This window comes from Ambystoma mexicanum, chromosome 11 (genome assembly GCF_040938575.1).
Source record: "Ambystoma mexicanum isolate Mex_15411 chromosome 11, UKY_AmexF1_1, whole genome shotgun sequence".
In the NCBI taxonomy this organism is placed as follows: Eukaryota; Metazoa; Chordata; class Amphibia; order Caudata; family Ambystomatidae; genus Ambystoma; species Ambystoma mexicanum.
In genome coordinates this window covers 910,024,812-910,040,304 of record NC_090934.1, presented here as the reverse complement: position 1 = coordinate 910,040,304, position 15,493 = coordinate 910,024,812, and the positions used below count along the sequence as shown (strand labels likewise).

The 15,493-nt window shown below is 47.2% G+C and overlaps 1 protein-coding gene across 1 annotated transcript in view; it reads left to right on the top strand.

Moving 5' to 3' along the window:
* LOC138503903 (mucin-5AC-like) overlaps window positions 1-15,493 on the top strand; it is a 488,816-nt gene that overhangs the window by 292,613 nt on the left and 180,710 nt on the right. The window contains exon 51 of the mRNA XM_069623989.1: window positions 7,020-7,194. Coding sequence (XP_069480090.1) covers window positions 7,020-7,194 — 175 coding nt within the window. The remainder of the gene's footprint in view (window positions 1-7,019; window positions 7,195-15,493) is intronic.

The following is a 15,493-nucleotide window of genomic DNA, read 5'->3' as shown; positions in this document are numbered from 1 at the left end:
GCTCCCAGCACACCTCCTTCGGTGCAAGATCCTCCAGACCCACAGGACTCCCTCGTCTGCCCACGCCTTCCACAAACGTCTGGCCGGACTGGCGGAGTACCTGGGCCTGCCCCAGCCCGAGGTGGAGCAACCAGCAAAGGGTGTCATCGTGGAAGTCCTCACAAGGCGCCCCTCTGCTAAAACAGGAATTCCACTGCAGACCGATGTAGCCTCCCTGACCATGAAGAGTTGGCTCAAGCCCCACTCCGTCCAGCTGGTCAATTGATGCCTGGACGCCAAGTGCAGGCAGATGGAGGGGGATACACTCTTGCTATCGGCCCATTCTCAGCCACACTCCTCAGTGATTGCTGTGGCATCACTATACTCCAAACCTCAGTCGTCCTCAACCTCTTCATCTGCGGAACTGCTAGGCAAGGAGGAGAAGACCTTGGAGGCGTATGGAAAGAAGCTGTATTCCAATGCATCCGTGCATCTTCGTCAGGCCAACGCCGATGCCATGCTGGCGGCCGCTACCCAGAGATTATGGCGAGAAATTGCAGACTTCCTCCCAGAACTTCCCATGAAGAGCCAATCACGTTTGAAGGCGGGGCTGGCCGAGGCCAAGTTGGTGGCGCAGGACATCATTGAATCCACCATGGCCCACATTGATACCTCTGGCCGTGCCATCTGTATTGCCACGCACATGAGAAGGACAGCCTGGCTGCGGGCAACAAAGTTCAATCCGGATGTCCAGGAAAGCATATTAGACCTGCCGTTCGAGGAGAGCAACCTCTTCCACTCCACCACGGACGAGGAGCTGGACAAGAAGAAAAACAGCTCACAAACGGCCAAGTCTTTATCCATTTTGGGCGTACATACAGAGGGTTCTGCGGCTTCCAAGAACGGAGGTCCAGGCATCCGGAACGCTCGCTGACTCCTCATCGGCGTAAGCAACATAAAGGGGGGGCGGTAATGGCTTTTTCCAGTCCTCCTCCTCCGCAACAGCCTCTGAGGGAACGAAGGCATGACACGCTCCTCCAGGTCCATGTGTCTCCAGTCGGGGGCAGACTTGCTCTCCACATGCATTTGTGGCACCAGAACTTCGCGGACCTGTGCATCCTCTCCGTAGTCTCCACGGGGTACCGCCTACCCATCCCTGCCTCTCCTCCCTCCTCCCCTCCACTCCCTCAAGTTGGGACAGCAACTCTTCTGGCGGAAATTCGGTCGTTCCTACTGAGTCAGGCCATGGAGGAAGTCCCAGTCTCCCAGCGAGGCTTGGGCTTTTACTCCAGGAATTTTGCCATTCAGAAAAAGAACCAGGCTGGCCTGAGATTTCTGCTGGACCTTTCCACCCTCAACCTCTACCTACGTCTACAAAAATTCAAGATAGTGACGTCAGCATTTATTGCAGAGACATTGTGCAAGGGAGACTGGATGTGCTCCCTGGATCTGAAGGACACTTACCTACACGTCCTGATTTGGCAACCCAATCGTTCTTTCCTCCAGTTCAGGATCATGGGCTACCATTACAAGTACAAGGTCCTTCCTTTCGGCCTCAACTCGGCCCCCAGGGTCTTTACCAGACTCATGAATACGGTGGCTGCCCTCCTCAGGGCCTCCACATCTACATGTACCTCGACGACTGGCTTGTCAGGGCTACATCTCCGGAAGCAGTTCACCACTCCTCCCTTGCTCTGATGAACATGCTGCACAATATGGGTTTTTCGCTCAGTCTCAAGAAGTCGCAGCTGCAACCCACGTAGACTCTGACCTTCTGGGGCCTCATCTGGGACACACGCTCCAAGAAGGCATGTCCCACTTCCTCGGCAGAGAAGTGACCTCGGCCTGGTGGTACCAGCATCTCCTAGGTCTCCTAGCTGCGGTCCTATTGGCAGTCCCCCACACGAGACTCAGGATGAGGATACAACTGCACTTTGCAGCATCGTGGAACCAGGACCGGGGCTCTCAATCCGAGATAATCAACATTCCTCCATCTCTCCACCCGTCACTCACATGGTGGTCCAGGGACTTCAACCTGTGGTCAGGCAAACCCTTCCGGCCTCCTACCCCGCAGGTCACGATCACCACGGACTCCTCTCTCGAGGGCTGGGAATCCACCCTGGAGGATCTCTCGGTCCACGGCACCTTGTCCCGACAGGACCAGGAGTACCACATCAATTTGTTGGAACTGAACGCCATCTGGCAAGTGCTCAGAGCTTTCCTTTCACATCTCAGGGGCAGGATTGTCCTCATCCAGACAGACAACTCGACCAGTATGTGCTATGTCAACAAGCAGGGAGGGACCAGATCCTCTCCGCTGTGCAGACTGGCGATCAGCATGTGGGAATGGGCCCTGGAAAACGACATCTACCTCATGGCAGTCCACCCTCCGGGGAATCCAACCTAGAGGCGAACAGGCTCAGCAGGTTGGGAGCGGACAACTACGAGTGGCAGCTAAACAACCTCGTTATTCAGGAGATCTTCCACAGATGGGGTCCTCCCCAGGTAGATCTATTTGCCCCCTAGTACAACAAGAAGTGCCCTCAGTTCGCCAGGCTCCCTGGGCGACGCATTTCAGAATCAGTTGAACAGCATGACAGCGTACGCCTTCCCGCCCACTCCACTGATTCACAGAGTGATTTGCAAGATAAAGGAGTCTCGCCAGCTCAACATCATTTTAATAGCTCCATGGTGGCCGTCCAGGCTATGGTTCTCGGCGCTGCTTAGCCTCTCGGTGATGCCTCAGATTCAAATCCTGACGGGCCCAGCACATCTTCTGGCACAGCAGGGGTCAGGGTCATCCACCCTGCGCCACAGAAACTGGCCCTCACAGTGTGGTTCTTGAGCAGGTAACGCTCAGTCACCTCAATCTATCCCAGGCTAATCTGGATATCATACAGGGTGCTGGGAGCAAGACTACCAGGGCCCAGTATAAAAGTGAACGGACCAGGTTCTGCCACTGGGCGGAATCCAAGGAAATCGGCCCCCTGGCATGTACCTTGGACGACATGCTCTCCTTCTCGGCGTACCTCACCCATTCAGGCATGCAGGTGGACACCTGCCGCACTTACCTCTCAGAACTCAGAGGTCTACAGGAACTCAGAGGGGGGTCTTCTCCTCCTATCCAATTGTCAAGAAGCATTTGGCTGGGCTTGCAAGGCTCTACCTGCCCATCAAGAGGCCACACCCCATGTGGGCCCTGAACATCCTGGCGCACAAACCGTTTGAGTCAAGCATTTCTGCCTAAGGTGCCATCTGCTTTCCATTTGAATGAGGAAATTGTCCTTCCTACGTTTTTTGACGATTCTAAGGACGAGGCACAGAGAGTTCTGCAGTGCCTAGATGTCAGGCGTGCCCTGAAATTCTACCTGGACGGGACTAAGGGCTTCTACAAGTCAGGTGCCCTATTTGTCACTTTTGGAGGTGCAAGACCAGGTTATCAGGCCTCGAAGGCCTCCATATCTCGCTGGATGGTCTCGGCCATCAAAGATGCATATGAGGGCCAATGTAACCCCCTTCCGGTGAACATGCATGTCCACGCAGTCAGGGCCAAGGCAACGGCAATCGCATTTCAGCGCCATGTCCCTTGGCAGGCCATAAGCAGGGCGGCCACATGGGCCACTCCTTCGGCTTTCTGCAAGCATTACTGTTTGGCTGCCGGCTCGAGATCGGATGTGGCTTTCGGACAGGTGGTTCTCAGGAACCTGTTTGCTTAAGTAGGGTCTCCTCTCCACCCTGGGGGCTACACTCAGTTGTAATCGCCCATGTAGTATGGAGGAAAGGGGACGGGACGTAAGAGTAATTATAAGTTACTCACTGTAGTGACTAACATACTCTTAGTCCATAGTCCCCTTTCCTCCATAGGTCCCACCATCCTCCCCCTAATAATACTGGTGTCATTAGGCAATGGTAAATCTATTGTTGACGCGTCTATGGGGATTGAGGTGTGGCGCCGGAGGGCGGAGTCTGGCCAGCGCATGCTCATAGGGCTGCACCCTGTGCAGCCCTAAATTTAAAGGGGAAGAAGGTTTTTTCTGGTGAAAAAGTCTGTCTCCCATCTCTCGCAAGGGACACCCATGCAGTATGGAGGAAAGGGGATTATGGACTAATACTTATGTTAGTCACAACGGTGAGTAACTTATAATTTCTCCATCCAGCAGGATTCCCTCCATCAGCATTGTCTACAATTCTTCTCAAAATGCCCTGCTTTCCATACATTACTCCTCGGTCCCACCTATTCTCCAACAGTGGCTGTCTTTGTGTCATTTTCTTCACTGCACCTCTCTCCTTTTAGCAGTCACCTGACTCTTCAGTGTGCTTCCCTCTCTGGAGAATTTCCGGGCTTCATATTGGTTCATTCCTTTTTGAAGGCCTCTACAGGTTTCTGATTTCTTACATACTCTTCCGTCAGCCTGATTAGTTTGAGCTGTCCCTTCACACCTGATACTTCTTCTCACTACTCAGATCAGTTTATGAGTGCCTGCATTTCGATGGGGAAGTGAGCGTTGGCAGGAGGGTTAGCAAACACCTGCAAAAGGGGTCTCCTAAGGAGAATGGTAACAAATATTTTAAATGTTTCGCAAATGTAAGTAGCGGTTTTCGAAAACATTCCAGAAAGCATGGTACTGCCACAATCAGTATTGAATTGTAATCACATCTGGTGGTACACTATTGTTATTTACTTAAAATCCATTCCAGCTTTTTACTGCTGATGTACAGTCACCTGTAAAATTACCTATGGTTGTAAATAGTGGAAGAGGCAGCTTTTGGTGCTGGGAGGGGGGGCGGCAGTTAGCTCCTGAAGGTGCACCACAATTCTAAATGATTGCTGGAGGCCTCACAGGGTGGTGAATGTTTTTAGTAGATGGTCCCATATCCATCCTTAAATTAGCATAAGTAACAGAACGTAGCGAAGACGCCCAAAATAATTAAGGGTGGTTCAGAGACACCCCTTCGCCCCCTTGAGAATTTTGAGAACATGGGATAGAAAGCCATACTGTGTACAATTGTTTCTCTACGGAAACATGAACAATATCCAGTACATTTAATGATTTCTGGCCAGTCATGCCTGGTGACTATTTTGAGTTGAGTGGCCTAAATATTTCCATAAATTAGCATGAGTGACCAAAGGAATTAAGGGTAGTCATGGGGGATGTCCCCCTGTAACTCTTTTAAAAAAAATAATGCTCTGAAATGCTGCACGTTGCAGCACAATTTTTGTATTCACAACCAACCTATACCAGCATTGTTTGGTGTAAATCGTTTACATGAGGCAGCTGCCACAACATATTTATGCCAATAATGGTCAGTGTAAATCACATTTATGAAGCTGCTGCCATAAGCAATATATGGCAATAATCGTCAGTGTAAATCGCATGCATGAGACTTCTGTCACAACCTATCTGTACCAGTAATGGTCACTTTAAATAACATGCATGAAGCTGCTGCAACAACCTGTTAATGCCAATAATGATCAGTGTAAATTGCGTGCATGAAGCTGCTGCCACAGCATATCTATTCCAGTATTGGTCAGTGTTGTTTGCTTGCATGAGGCTTCTGACACTATCTATCTATGTCAGTAATGGTCACTTTAAATCACATACAGGAATCTGCTGCCCCATGGACACTAGGAGGTATCTTGATAGTACTATTGTAAAACACATTTTTAGGTGGAGTGGGGGAAAGGCAGGTCCCATTTATGGGGTTTGAATTGGGGTGGTGTTTATGCTCTGTATGGTGTTGGTGGGGAATGCAGGGGGATGAAAGGGAACGGGGTAGAGGGGAACAGATTTCACTGTTTTAACCTTTAACCCCTGTTTATATTACAGTGCATGATGCTGCTGCTATAACCTATCAATGCCAGAAATGGTGACTGTAAAGCACATGCATAAAGCTGCTGACACAACCTGTCTATGCCAGCAGTTTCAGAAAGGGATTCACAGTGACCAACCATACAAACAGATCCACACTGACACACACATGCACACCCATGTCAAGACAGGTGCAGACATGCTCTGGTCCGAACATACTACATACATACACGCATACATACAGACTCACTTAACCAGTCTCACACACACACACACACACACACACACACACAGACACACACACACTGCATTACATTCAAACAGGCATGCAAGCATACATAAACTGATGTCACAATCCCAAAACACACACACACTTACCTTAGGCATTCCCATCTTCTGTCTTCAATTCAGGGGTCAGGGGCATGCCACTGGATAAGTGCAGGTGCACAGGGCTGGCTCAACATGGAAGAGCTTGTTTACCTGGGGTGAGCCTTCGCAATGTGTGCAGTAAAGCCAACTTGGTTGCCAAGCACACCTGTGATTGTCATGATGCACTACACATATTGGTGCACCATTCACAGAGCTTGTTGAAATATCAAAGCTGGTGCTCAGTGAGCGGTAGCTCTGCAGTAGGCATGGGGGCAGACCATGGAGAGCCAGGGGGGCAATCCACTCTCTACCCCCTCCACTCCTAGTTGTGAATATTGTATTACATCAACCCAACCAGATGTCTTAATAGGTGGTATTTACTGCCGAAACAAAACGCGAACTAGCTCTGAGCTGGTCTTAACAATTGATTACACATGTATATCTATTTAATTGCAATATGTTTTGCAACATGCCACTCATGTCATCACAGGAACATTTTATTTCCACAGAGGCCATACCGGTACTTCGGAAATGTAATTAGTTTAAGCGTGATATTTTACTAGTGGTGGTAAATGTTTACCACCAGTATTATTAGTGGTGTTGCACAAATGCAGTTTCATCAGTGGTATTTTCAGCACCCGCTATAATACCACAGGCAGCAATACAGAATGCCATGGCCATTACCATTACTATCTGTTGTAGTAGAAAATTACCAGCAGCAGTATTTCTTCTGTTCTCGAATGAGGCAGACTGATATGTCATGGAAGATATTTGATGATCACTATTTAATGAAGAAACTGTTTGTGGTAACATTGCGACTGATGCATCCTTGTGAACATAACCATCTATTTTTGATTTTAGATGAATGAAATATGGCAAATAGACAACTGTGCAAGTGCCACTTGCCTCGAAGACAGCACAATTAGAATTGACACAGTGTCATGCCCACCTGTGGAAAACATCACCTGTGAAAGTGGCTTATTGCCAAAGCAGGTCTTCACTGAAGGAGGTTGCTGCTTCCATTATGAGTGTGAATGTAAGTATGCACAAGGCATTGGAACATTTATCGCCAAAGATGTCTGTCAAAATCATTTCACAAGCAAGTACTGAGAAATGTAATGCTACTATAATCCACCACGGACATTCTGAACATGACTGACATTAGAAATATATAGAGACAGAGGCAGCACATACGATCTGTCAGGTAAAACGCCTGCTTCCATTTAGGGGGTAATTAATGGAATAAATGTGCGCCGAAATTTGTGGCGCAAGTTGGCGCAAGTGTGAAAAAGCTGGTGCACACGTGCGAATCGCACACGTGTGATTCATGGAAGGCCCTGTGTGTGTTTTTCCCGGGATGTGTGCCAAATCCGCGCTTGGCGCACACGTCACTGCAATATCCTAAACGCTGTGCGTAAAGCGCACAGCGAAAGCACACGTTAGCGCACACACCAAAAAGGGGGCGGAACACGCCGGTGTACCGGTGGACATGGTTGTGCCCCCACATCCCCAATGGGGAACAACGCGTGAAAATAAGGGCGTAATTGGGGAAGTACAGGGAACGCCCACACGCACGCGAACTACACGTATTCATGGAATCGAATAGGGAACACCCGCGCACGTCACAACACACACACACGCACAATTATGTCCGCCACACGAAAGCAGGCAGAAGTGGTCCCGCGCAGCATAAAAGTGCACGCAAACAACAAACAGGCATATACAGCTACGATGAATGTCCCGTTCCTCGCAGCAGTGATTGTGGGACACCGCAGGAGGAGGAGAATAGACAGGCCCCACATTTGTTCGCCCAGCACAAGCCTTTTTGGGATGCCTGATGACCAAGTCTATGGCAGGCATAGGTTTCCACCTCATATCATCCGAGAGCTGGTCAGGGAGTGGGAGGATGAGCTCACATCACCCACCCTGTGCTCCCAAGCATTGAGCCCCTTGGAGAAGGTGCTCAGTGTACTGCATTTTTTGGCCACCGGGTCATTTCTGCGGACAACTGCCATAGTGGGGGGTGTCTCACAGCCCGCACAGTCATGCTGCCTACACCAGGTGTTGGCAATCATCAATGCGTGCCCCTCAGTCCGCAGGCACATATACATGCCCGGAACACCTGCAGAAAGGCAGGCCATGGTCCTGGACTTCCCTTAAGTGCTCAGTGTCATAGAATGCACCCATGTGGCTCTGCGTCCACCTAGGGCTACTGAGCACATTTATCAAAACCGCAAGCACTGGCATTCCATCAACGTGCAGGTGGTATGCGATGCCTAGCGAATCATCATCTTTGTCTATGCAAACTATCCTGGGTCCACCCATGATAGTTTCATATTCAGAATGTCTGCCCTGAGCCGGGCCCTGGAAGCTGGGAAGCATGGTGACACATGGCTCCTAGGTGAGTACAAATGACTGTGCACATGCATGCATGTCACACACAGACAAATACACAAGCCCAACTAATGACAACTATTATCACCTTACCAGGGGACAGTGCCTACCCTCTGAGCACCTACATGAAGACGCCAATACGGAACCTCGCCACACCACCCCAGGTAAGATACAACGCAGCCCTTATTGCAACCAGGGCCATAGTGGAGTGCACATTCGGAGTGCTCAAGTCACGCTTCCGCTCCCTTGACCACTCTAGTGGACAGTTATAATATGCATCCGCAGTAGTGTGCAGGATCATATTGGCAGCATGTGTCCTGCACAACGTTGCAACACGGCATGGCATACCGGTGGACATGGTGGTGCCCCCACATCCCCAACCACACGCACGGCCGCTGCGCATTGGAGGGGAAAGGGCATGTGGCGAGGCAGCCCGTTCCCACCCATATTGCAACCAGGGCCATAGTGGAGTGCACATTCGGAGTGCTCAAGTCACGCTTCCGCTCCCTTGACCACTCTGGTGGACAGCTACCATATGCACACCCAGTAGTGTGCAGGATCATATTGGCAGCATGTGTCCTGCACAACGTTGCAACACAGCATGGCGTACCGGTGGACATGGTTGTGCCCCCACATCCCCAACCACACGCACGGCCGCTGCGCATTGGAGGGGAAAGGGCATGTGGCGAGGCAGCCCGTACCCACCTTGTGGCCACATTTTTCACCTAAACTCCAACCCCTGCAGAGTGCACACAGGCCTGGCACATACAGGTCACAATCCATGATGAGAAAGGGACAGTTAACTGTCACTACCTTACCACCCTGAGAATGTCTCCACGGAAGTGCCACATTGTGTGCATCCCTAGCTACTTAAACAAACCAATCCCATGTGACCAAAGGGAATGCATGCAAGGTGCTCCCCCCCCGGTAAACAGGGCATGAAAATACTGGTATGCCACCCAAACCCTCCAAACACCCTTGAACCCCGTCTGCCACACCATACCATGGCATGCAACGGCAAAACATCAAACCATATGCACAACACATGGCACAATAGTCATGAAGTGCCACGTGAGAAATGTAAATAGGCACCAGACAATTACACCTGTCATGGAATCTGAAGAAATGACTGACCGAAACCTCACACCCTGAAAACGGCGGCACAAATGCATGCCACCAGTGGTGCAAGCAACAAAAGTCAGAATACCTGTTGCCATGCACATTGTACAATTGAAAATTGGCATTTCAAACACTGCTCACTGGACAGCAATGTGAGTGTGCATTGCATTGGGGAAACCCCTTGAGCATCATTTAAAAAAAGGGCATTCAACCAAATAGTACCCTGTCATGCATGTACACGATCAATGACTTGGAAGTGAACATGGATTGTCGGAACAAATGTCTGAGAAGGCAATCTGGGGGCCCGTGTGTGCATGGTGTCAATGTAGTTGGGGGTGGGGGGACGTTGCCTAATTGTATTTGTCAGTGGGGGCATGCATCAAATACATGCATGTGATATGAGGTGAGTCCCAGTGTCCTGTACACAGCACATGTGAACATTGCACTCAAGGACCCACCTGTGTGTTAAACCACACCCATCCCCTGACACCTCAAAACAAAGCACAACATTGCATCAGCCATTGACCAGCAGAACATATCTTGTACAGAGTACCCCACATCGACAATGGCAGACAGTGACTCATCACTGAATCATAGAAAATCATAATACGACCTACACAAAAAGTTCATCAAAGCGCATCAATGAGGGAGGTGACAAGGGAGAAGAACAGTACATTCCTACTGGTCCTTCAAACAGTCCTCAATGTGAAAATGAACTATCAAATCGAAGTAGATATTACAAGTGCCTGGAACAATAAGGGAGAGTATAGGGAATGAATGTTGGAAAACAAAACTAGCATCAACATTGCTATGCCTGCCGGCAATATTTACAGTGCAGGAGTCACATAAGGAGGGGAGTGAGGGAAGAGGTGAGGAGAGTCACAAAACAAGAGACAAACTGTAGTAGGTCGACAAAGAATGAAGATAGTGCTGGGGACGGGGAGAAGAAACGCAGAAGGGAATGGGGGAACAGCTGACCTGTAATCAGTGGTGGGGGACTAATGATAAAAGTAAGTGGCAAAATGATACTAAAAAAGGTGAAGGTAGGGGGTGGATGGACGGGGGCAGAAGGGCAAATGTCTGCAAAGAACAAGCGGCTACGTATCACCAAGGCTGATGGCAACTGGGGTAGTGGTGGAAAATGACAGACAGAGGACAAGGAGGAAGGTAAATGGTGGTGGAGAGGGAGGAGATAATGGAGGAGGGGGCCAAGGTAAAAATGCATAAAGTGGGAGATGGGGAAAGAAAGCACACACAGGGGGCAGAGGGAAACCAGACGGTGCAGAAGTGTAGGGATGTGATAATGAAGATGGGGAGACAGAGGGAGACTGGCAGGGGATACAGGGGGGCAATCAAGTGACCCAGAAGGCTGGTGGACAGGGCTAGACAGGGCCTCCATTGTGGGCTTATGGCAGTGGTGGCAGGCTCCAGCATCCTGGTTGGCCGGATTGTCACAAGGGCCAAGTGCAACCAATGGGAGGGGGAAGCAGGTCCAGGACACAACCATGACAATGAAATCAAGAGCAATGCGGTCATACCTCAAATGAAACAACAGAACACCAGCCAGGGCTGCAAAATGGCCAAAGTGTTGCAAGCAAGGAATGGGTGGTTGTTGAAATGCGTGGTGACATGGGTAACTCAGCGTGTAGCCTTCTCAAAATCACTGTGGGGAAAGTGTCCCAATGCAACATTGTCAGCACATGGACCCCTCCCACCATCAGTGTGTTGTACACAGCCAAAGGGTGCATGGTACCACTTACATCAGGAAGTGCCTGAACATAGACAGTCAATACATAACAACTATCATAAGCAACATGATGAAATGCACAGTCAACATAATACTCACCACTGTGAAGTGAAGACATGCATTGGAGAAACCATCCGGAATACCCACTAGGGATGTACACACAAGTAGGGTGGCAGGCTGGCCACAGATATGACAGAAGCCCAATGCCCATGTGTGATATGCTGTGATGCTGTGATGGCGCGCGTGGCCGAAGTGCTTGGCAAAAGTGTTTGGCTGTCTCGCTGCTCGGGATCTCTCTCTTGCATCTGGTGTCCCGGAGCCTCCTTCCCTGCCACGTGACAACGTTTCTACGTTGAATCATCTGCAATTGGCTGACTTTGGTAGGCTCAAGACTTGGACTTGGACTTCTTTGAAGCCAGCTTTATGCCAAGGACAGGTGTTAAATGTCCATTTCTGTTCTTTGTTTTTGCTTAGTGCAGAATCCCGCCCACGTTTTTAGTGTTGGTCATGTCAAGACAAATAAAATCATTAAAAATGGGTATGCCAGAGAATGGGACAGATATTTTTAATCTTCTGCCCCTACAATCTAAAAAAGCCCATTTTGTTAAAAAGCTTAAAGATAACAAAGACAGAAAGCGTACGAGTTCTTTAAATGTGGATATTCGCACGTTTAGTAAAATGGACACAGTGATATTGGAAAACATGATGCCTTTCTCCATACAAAGAGATGCAAACGTACAATTGGCATGTAGTACGTCCTCTGACGTAGCGCTGCAAACAGTTAATACTAATGTACCAACTGAAATACAAATGGCTGCTAATATTGTCTCAGTTGAAACGGTGATTGATTCAGAACTATGTCCTCCTAGTGTGCAACTTGAGAAAGCAGGGAGAGAAGTGGCGGATACAACCATTGCCCTAGCATGTAAAACGGGTGAAATATGTATCTCTCAAGTAACCACTACTGATAACATACCTACTACCGCCCAAATTATTAAATCACCCACAAACATTCCTATGTGCTCCGTTCAAGCTCAGCACCTGTTGCGAGCTGAGTATGAAAAACTATCAACTGTGGGCGATATTTATGAAGAAACATTAGCCTTTATGAATGTATCTAGTCATCATGAATCAGACATACCAGAGGTGATGTATATTTGTTCTAACTCAGGTGATCTGATCCATTTTGATGATAAATCATACAAACAAATATTAGATTGCAAAGAGAGTGAACAATCATCTGAAAATAATCCATCACTGGAGAAAGAGAACCTAGAATTATACAAATCTCCAGTTTTGTTTGAAAAGTCAACATCTAGTATCTCAAACCTCTCATTTGTAGCTCCAACGCCCGGACGAACGAGATTTAATGAACCTGATAATAATCATCCTTTTTTATACGTGATAGCCAGGCGCCGTATAATGATAACAGGTTCTCCTTTCCTGAGGCGCCGGCACTAAATAACACCTTGAGTGCAATGAACATGGAACTTCTGTCTTTAGAAAAGTTGTATGAATCACTGGATAATAAAATGACAAAACAGATCAAAGAAATATATATGTTATGTTCATTATGTATTAAAGAGCAGCAGGTACAAACCTTAATACCTAGTAAATGCACATCCAACTTTGTAAGCCAATGTAGCCAGACAAGTCCACTACAGTATTCACATGTGATAGTAGAGATGTCAAAAAACTCTGTAAAAAATTTGACATTTGCGAAAGTAGCTACTCCTCAAGTAAGTCTCGAGCCAGACATTGCTATCCTGACCGAAGTTATTCCGAAGGTGAAAGTTTATCTTTTGCGCCGATGTTTACTAACTTAAAAGTTCAGTCTTCGGTGCCCTCACGGGCCATTGAACAAGATATAGACTGTACAAAACGTAGTATAACTTCTAATGGGAACACTGTGATTAAAGCTAAAAAAGCAGTGAGGCTTGTCATTTCTGCCAAGAAAAAAAGGAAATTGAACCTCAATTTAACCACTTGATGATCTACTTGCAATTGTGGCATCTTCTTCCCAGGCCACACTAAGTGGAAGTGAAAATGTCTCAAATGTAGTCAACCCTATACAATTAAAGATCGTAGAGAAATCACAAAACTTAGCTTTTGCCAGTAAGATGCAGGCAATAGGTTCTAATGTGGTTTCTCCTAAAGCAAAAGCTTTGTATGAAAATGAATCAAGAAATACTGTTGGCATGATACAGGACTTGCGTGATGAAATACGGGCCTCATTTGAAAAATACACCAAGGAAAATGATGCCCTCATGCAGTCCACCATAGCACCTGTCAGTGAGATCCAAATAACAAAACCGAATGTAGTTATTCCTGTAGTGTAAGTGGTACATGGAAGTGAGTCAGGAAATTCTGATGGTATGTTATAAGACCTGCGTGATGAAATACGGGTTTCATTTGAAAAATACACCAGGGAAAATGAAGGTCTTAAGCAGGCCATTGGGCGACCCAATCAGACGATGCCAAACAATTCTGATCAACCCAAACAGGCCTCCTACAATGACATACCTATTATCGAGCTATTACTGAAAGGCCCAAGAATGCTCCAGACAATGATAGCTTAAGAGCCTTCAAATCATGGGGGCCCAGGGTTTATATCAAATAGCAGGCCGGCTAAAACTCAACAGAATGAATCTGGTCACATGGCATCCAGACATATTGGGGAAGCCCAATTTAAAAACCATCATCGTCTACTTATTAAATGTCGTGGGTATCCGTTTGCCACCTACGACCTTCAAGCTTCTTGAATATTTGTGCAGAAATCACCGCACTTGAAGATTTGACATCAGCTGATATCAGCTTAGTGGAATTTGTTAATAATACAGATCTAACGGCAGCACGTTTGTTTATCCAATCAAGGGCTGTTTTAAATACCTTGTGGTTAGCACGAACTGCATTCTACAATTTGGGTTTTATACTGACACAAGATGTGACTACCCATGATATGAAACATATAATTTCTGATTGCCCAAAAGCGAGAATATACGGTGATAATACACCCTCCATGTCGTCAGTGGTTAGAAGCACACAAAATGTGTGGGCAAATCAAACATGTAATATGAGATCATAACAATCCCAGACGTTTGAAACCATCAGCCTAGTCTCCTGGAACACAAGAGGACACAAACACTTCATCAATAATAAGTGTAAGGAGCTCCTCCAATATGACATTCTAGTGTTCCAGGAGAGAATATAATATCTATGTGGTGCCTGCAATTGAGCCGCTGAAGGGACGTCCAATGGCTGGCTTGTTGATGGCCTTTTCGTAAGGATACAAATTTGGAAGTCATTTGGCATAGATCTCCCTCCCACTGCTTTCGATATGTCAAGATCCAGTATGGTCAAAGTTTTAGTGCCATTGTTAATATTTATTGGGGAAAAAAACATCTCTCTCCAAAAGCATTTTTTGACCATCTATCCATGATTCTTGAACAGCTATTAACACCTTCATAATGGAACATCTACATTTACATCTATTGGCTACAAAAAAATATGGATGTACTTTGGATGAACATCGTTGGTCATCAATAATGGCTGACCGAAATTTCATTATGGTGAATGGTTCAATACAAGATGTTCCCCCTAAGGCCACCTGGCATAATGATGGTAGTCATGCAATTTTGGACTACATTTATGTGAACGATCACCTTCTGAGTAAAATATCAACATTTTCTGTTAAGCCAACAATTTTGAGTGACCATAGTCAACTTTGTCTCACATGTGAATGGACTACAACAAAGAAACAGAAACAGACTTTTAAAACTAGCATGTCTAATTTGCAGGTCAATAACACTGACAATCATGTAAAATGGTCTAAATTGAAACTATGTCGGTATAAAAATGTTCTATGTGATTTATACTCTGATGATAATGATTGTGATAGTGGATGTTATGTTCATGCTATGCAGTTATTTTCTACACAGAGGGTGAACCCTAAACGAAATTATCAAAGCCACCTTCATGCCTTTGACCTAGAGGTCAAATGTAAAAAGAGTGAACTAAGGAAACATATAAGGATGTTATCTAATGTGCCCAGATCTACTCTTGCAGCTAACCTTGA